Here is a 6276-nt window from a genome sequence, read left to right on the forward strand (position 1 = left end):
AGAGTTGTGTTGGCATTGCATCGTTGTATCCTTGCTAATGAGGTAACGGGGCTAATGCAAGCAGAGGACTCCTGCGCGGATGTTGGCAGCGTCCCAGAGAAGGTACTTTCAGAGTCATTGGAGAAGCGCCAGACATCACAGAGGATATATTTATACTAATGATGCTTTATCATCAGTGAAAGCCAGGACAGGCAAAGTGTTCTTGGTGTAGGTGGGACTACATTCACTTTTTGTCGCAGTAAAGCAAAATCATCTCCTGTGAACAGGACAAGTGATCTCACTAATGAGGAACTTTTGCTTTTGTAATTGAGACTATTAAGGACTTCAGATAGCACAGCTTTGCCCATCGGAGATCGCATCTCCCCGCCCCCTCCTCTCCCTCTGTCCTTTCCTCTTAGACTTGGTAGCGCAGGTCTGGTCCCTCAGGCTGGCTGTTGCAGTTTGTTGATGGATGCCCTGAGAATAACAACATCAGAGTTCCTGATTCCTCCTTGGAGGAGGGCAGAAACACTTCTCCAGGGCAGATGATGCTCCCCCACGTGGGTGCTCATATGTTTGGGGTCAGCACATTAGGGGATGCTGAGTGTTCCCTGGCTGTGGCACTGTCACGGGAAGCCCATCTCGTTAACGTGAACTGTGGTGTAACTCTGCTACAGACACCTGTGTGAATGGAGAATCAAGCCCAGTGCACGCCTGCGAGTAAAGAATAGACATGAATACAACCAAAACCAGGACAAACACCCCTGGATATGCCTCATACAAGTTGTCCAGTCCTACCCCAAATTCAAACTGGATTGCAAGTCACAAACATCAGCTGCTTTGTCTTTATTTCACTGTTTTCAGTCCTTATACAACTACAATTTTAGCATTACTGCTAAAGAAAAGAAAGAGCAAACTACAGCCATTCACGGGATAACATAATTTTAAACTCTGTGAGACAGCTGATAAGATTAAAAACCATGGCGCTATTTATAGGCTGTCGTTATTGATGGCTACTTGAGGAGACATACACTATAAAATAGAAAGATAAAAAGCAAAAGGCTATTTAGATAGATGTGCAGCCGAATGTTGCTAGCATCAAATCAGTGGCACATAAGAAAATGAGAACGGACATATGGCACAGCCTCTGGACTAAATGTGTGCACGTTATGGATCTGCTAAGGCTTTGCCTTTACAATGTACACTTTAAATCAAAGCAACATTGAAGTCAATATTGATTGCTCTCGGAGATGTATTTTACCTTCAGGCACTGCTGTTTCCCAAAGGAGCGTGAGCAAGAACGTATGTCTCTGTGCAGTGCTGACTGCTCGTGGACAGGGATCGCCCTGAAATCCTCTGAAACCGATTCCTCCTTTGGAAGTACCCACTGCTGCTGCTAAGGGACCGCTGTCTGTTCTTCAGGTACTCCCGGTAGTTTTTGGTGAGCAGGGTGTAGAGGAAAGGGTTGATACAGCTGTTGCTATAGGTCAGACAGGTTGTCAGATAATTAATGTTCTTCATCACCTTGGGAGATAAAGGGAAGGATTCATAATACTGGAAGAGGAGCTGCCATATCCAGAAAGGCAAGAAGCAAGCCCAGAACACCAGCACTATTGTGAAGATTAAATAGAGCACCTTTTGATTCGGCAGCCGCTTGGTCTGCTTGAAGGATGCTGTTTGCGACACCCAGTAAATCTTAGCTAATCGGATGTAAAGGTAGCCAATGATTACCCCCGGGCCCACAATGCTGGTACCGAAGAGGATGGTGAGATAGACTTTGTAGGACAGCTTGCTCCAAGTGGGCAGGCAGATGCTTTTGTTGTCCCTTTGCACCAGCTGGATCATGATGAGCATGGGGAGAGTGAGCAGCAGCGATACCAGCCAGATGACAACAGCAATGGCCTTTCGGTAACTCTTGGACCTCTTCACTGTGTCCAGGGGCTTCAGCACAGCAAAGTAGCGCTCTGTGCTCATGACTGTGAGGGTGAAGATGCTGGCGTGCATGGTGAGGAAGTCCAGACTGAACAGGATGCGGCAGCCAATGTCCCCAAAGTACCATTTCTGAATGAAGTAGGTCCCAACAATGAAGGGGATGGTTAGAAGGTAGAGCAGGTCTGCCAGGGCAAGGTTGATGATGTAAATATACATGGAGGCAGATGACCGCAAATAATGGCACATCACCAGCAAGGTGTAGACGTTGCCTGTCACCCCGATCACGCACATGAGGGAGAGGATCGTCCCGATGGTGCAGATGGCGATCATGTCCTCCATGGAACTGGAGGCTGGCATGCCGTCTCCGGTGGCATTGATGGAGGCGTTGGGTCTGATTCTGAACAGGCTGCCCTCACTTGTGTCTGTCACCATGTAGGGGGTTGCAGAAAAATGGCTCTCCAGTTCGTCGGTTAGGGACATCCTCCTGGCCTTTTAACGCCAGAGGCTTTGTTCATGCCACAGGGGTCTGAAGATCTGTTCTTTCTGCTCTGAGAAATGCCTCTGCTGGGAGATGGTGAACCATTTCTTAGCGGGGTCTCATCCAAGGAAGATCTGCATTCTCCACTAGAGGAAAGACATCAGAAACCAACATATTAGAAATCTGACAGAGCAACACAAATTATTATTGAGAAGTTACCTGTCCCTGAGTATGTATCTGCACTGTCTGCATGTACCAAAGGTCTTCTGCACAGAGGCCACTCATGTGTAGGATTCATGCTATCATTACAAGAGCACAGCTTTGAGGAATGACATGTTTTAGTGCGTCCGTGGAAGAAACAAAAGAGTTTGTGTGGATTACTGGAACCACTTGCTGCAAATCCTTGTAGTTAGTTTGGGGTTAGGGATAAAAGCATCCTTCCTAAATTCATAACCACAACTTGCAGACCTGTCAGCACGATTGCTTAAACCTCTTTGCTAAGCTCTTAACTCTGAAGGAGTAAAAGACCCCAAAAAAGTGAAAACAAACTTTGTGTTTACCACTTGCAGACCAATTGTCATCTATTTTGTGTACGTGATAACACTCAAAGTCCTGTCCAAGCATTTCTGCGTTTTTTTCACGGAGCAACTTTCCTTGAATGAGAAGCTCCGGCTATGTCCTCACTGCAGTTTCAAATTGTAGTTGAGTGATGGAGAAAAAAAGGCATTTTCTATCTATAGAGCAAGTTGTAGGTTGCACTGCGGGTTTTATATGTCTGTAAAATCAGGTTTTTTCGTGCTGTCTGTCAAGAGCAATCCCACAGATTTTCACCTGTCCGTGGATAGATACATTTCAGACAGACCTGTCTGTGAACCTGTCCAGGCAGCCTTATGCAGCGAGGTGTGAGATTGCTCTGCGGCGTGTTAGGCAGGTAGTCACTCTTTGTACGTGGGAGCTTTTGGTGAGCCCAAGCTCAATGCTGTACAAATCATGACCCTGTTGCTTTGAATTTATACCAGCTCTGGGTGTCGGCAAAGGGAGATCAAACCTACCTGAGAGAAACACTGAAGAGGCAGATAAAATTCCCAAATGTTAAGGCATACCAAAAGCCTGTGCCAACCGAAAGGTCAGTGCACACAGAAGTGCGTTCACGCTGTGTATTTTGTGGAACTCAAACCGTCTCTTTGTTTGGAAAACGTTGTGAGAGGGGGTGCTGGGCTCAGCAGGCAGAGACTTCCCTCTGCCTCGTTCCACTGGGCAGGTTGTTTTATCCTGGGAATTTGCTAAGTTTTGCAGGTTTTCCCAGTGAGTTCAGCGTCCCTTTACCTCCACACCAGCTGTGACTCCTTTGCCCTTTTCCTCCCACTTACTCCTTGGCAGCAGGATTACAGCCCCAGGCCCTCCTCCCGCTGCCCTTGTGTCAAAGACCCTGGCAGCGACCTCCGTAGCACTAGAGGGTGGACAGTGTTCATCCTCTTCGTGACTTGCCCTCATCTTCTCTTCCTCCCATTACCACCTGCTGTGGGTGATCGGTGCTATGGAGATGTCATGCAAAAAATCCGCATAAAAGAACGCAATCCAGTGCAGAGGGAGACTTCTCCTCGCCTAACAACTGGGATAGGAGTGCAAAAAAAGAAGAGAAAATACACAGAGCCCATCTGCCATCCAAGCCCCTTAGGTACAGGCATCCGAGGGGGAGAGATGAAGCGTGGTCCTGCAGTGGTCAGTGCTCCTTTGGGATGTCATTCCTTCGGGCTGGTCTGCAGCAGCTTCACCAGCATCTCGGACCATTTCTTGGACCTTGCAAACCCAAATCCCAAATCTGCCTCCTCGCTCCCCTGCTGTGCTGTGCGGTCCTGTCCAGGCACCGGCTTGCTCCCTCATCTTCTGCTTTATCGATGTTCACATACGAGCTGTGCTGGCAGCAAAAGTGTCACACGTGAAGGAGATGCGGGTGCTCGGGGAGCTCTGCCTGCTCCTCTGCCGCACGAGTGCTGGCACATTGGTTGGAAATGAATGGCTCTGCATGGGATGCTCCAGCTAAGCCCAGAGATGGTCACACACGCAGCTAGCAAGCTCAGTTGGATTTGCGATAGCTCATTTTCAGGAGCATGTTTCCATGCCCCAGGTGCTGTTTTCTTGCAGCTGCCTCACTTTGTGTTCCGGGCACTTGTAGCAGGTCTGTGCCTCTGCGCGTCCGTGCGGTTCCCTGGCGTGACAGCTCCTGCTGGGGACTGCTCAGCACACCGTGACTGCCTGCTCTGCTCCTCTGCCACCCAACCTGCCTTTGGCTTCATTCATAAAATTGCTACAGCACTAATTCAATTCGGACGCTTCACCTGTCTCCAGACAGAGCCCACAGCTAGGCAAGTCCTCACTCCTAGAGGAGGAAAATTATGCAAACTGGGGAAACCTTGCATAATTTTAAAGTGACTGTCATTGCTGCACTCGTACAGAAATACACACACTCACGCATATGCACAGACACACATACAATAGAGAGCTTGTTATTCCAAGCAGCTGTTCAAGCATCTTACGGTCTAAGCAATTTTCTCAGCCAATCCTGCCTTTCCCTCTGCATTATCATCACACAGGAGTACCATGCACATTCATCAGTAGCTACAGACATAAATGAATTCCTCCTGCTCAAACCTTGCTTTTAAATCCAGCAGATGACGTTTCCTACAAGAAATAAAATAAAAAGGAATCTGGTAGTATTAAAGCTGAAACTTAAAAAAGGAGAAAAAAAGAAAACCAGAGAATCCTCCTTCCTGGGCAGACAGCGAGAGATCCCTGTGCTCCGTCGCATCTGGAAAGGCAGCGGCAGGAAGGGAGCGTGCTACCTAGCCAAGTATGTTTGAAATCTGTGCGCTCTTAATACTCTCATTCTCCTCCCTTCACTCACGCCTGCTATTTCTGTTACTCAGTGACGTTAGGCATAGCGTGGTTTTGACTGCAGCCAGCAAAGAGCCTTTTTAAAGCAGCAGCATTTTGATAGCCATGGCTTGTTTAGCTGGCTCCCCCCGCCTGGCCGTGAGCCACTGGGGATGGGAGATGTCACGGCTGTTTTCATCCCAGGACCAGTGATAGGAAAAGCCATCCCAGCCCTCTTTACATCGCACTGGAGAGCTCAAATGCCTAACGTCGCCTGAGCAAAAGCATTGTGTCAGGGGAGAGTGGTTGGGCCAGGGAGGGTTAAATTCCTGCGGGAGGGTCGGCTGCCCAGGGAAACGGCAGAGCTCCTCGATTCTGAGATCAATTCCAAAGTGAAGCCAAAGTTTATTTGGGTTGGAGGGTGTATTAACAGACGAATCTGTGTGGTGGTATCATGCACCACGGCATCTGAGATATTTCAGGCTGGCGGTAACAAAATGTTATCCAGGTTGTTTGGGGTTCGGCTGGTTGCCTTTCCCCAGCCATACTCAAGGAGGGTAAAGAAGGAGTGAGATCAACCAGGCACCTAGAAAAAAAGCGTGTGAGGAAAGGGCTGGCGCTGGGAAATGCCGAAGCTAAATTCAGGATTATTTTGTTAGCAGTTGAATACTGTGCTGGTTGCTTGCACACGATGGGATTGCTCTTCCTCCCGTTCCCCTGCTTTAGCTATGTGGACTGCAGGGAATTGCTCCTGATTTATGCCAGTGGGAAGTGAGGAGCACCCACCTCTCCCTGGGTGTCTCCTGCTGGACATGGGTGTGTGGGAGGTGCCTGTCTGGCCCGTTGCTTGCTTCACTGGTTTGCATCTGGGCAGCCATAGCAATTAGGTGATGCTTCCCAGCATGGAGCTCCTGGGAGGTGGCAGTACCTGGCACTTCCCGGCTCATCCCTCCTGCATCACTGTTACTAACTGAGAGCCGTTTCCTCCTCTAACTCGTTCCATGGTTACTTAT

The 6276-nt window shown here is 48.7% G+C and overlaps 1 protein-coding gene across 2 annotated transcripts; it reads right to left on the reverse strand.

Moving 5' to 3' along the window:
* Window positions 1–802: 802 nt before the first annotated feature.
* LOC141751172 (urotensin-2 receptor-like) lies at window positions 803–5294 on the reverse strand. 2 transcript variants are annotated; one of them, XM_074607555.1, is made up of 2 exons: window positions 5042–5294; window positions 803–2535 (listed from the first exon to the last, which is right to left on the reverse strand). In XM_074607555.1, the coding sequence occupies exon 2, from the start codon at window positions 2389–2391 to the stop codon at window positions 1243–1245; it is 1149 nt and encodes a 382-aa protein (XP_074463656.1). In that variant the 5' UTR covers window positions 2392–2535; window positions 5042–5294; the 3' UTR covers window positions 803–1242. The 2 variants fall into 2 exon arrangements, with proteins under 2 accessions (XP_074463656.1, XP_074463657.1); XM_074607556.1 differs by having other exon boundaries at window positions 3442–5238.
* Window positions 5295–6276: the final 982 nt, after the last annotated feature.

This window comes from Larus michahellis, chromosome 14 (genome assembly GCF_964199755.1).
Source record: "Larus michahellis chromosome 14, bLarMic1.1, whole genome shotgun sequence".
NCBI classification, from domain to species: domain Eukaryota; kingdom Metazoa; phylum Chordata; class Aves; order Charadriiformes; family Laridae; genus Larus; species Larus michahellis.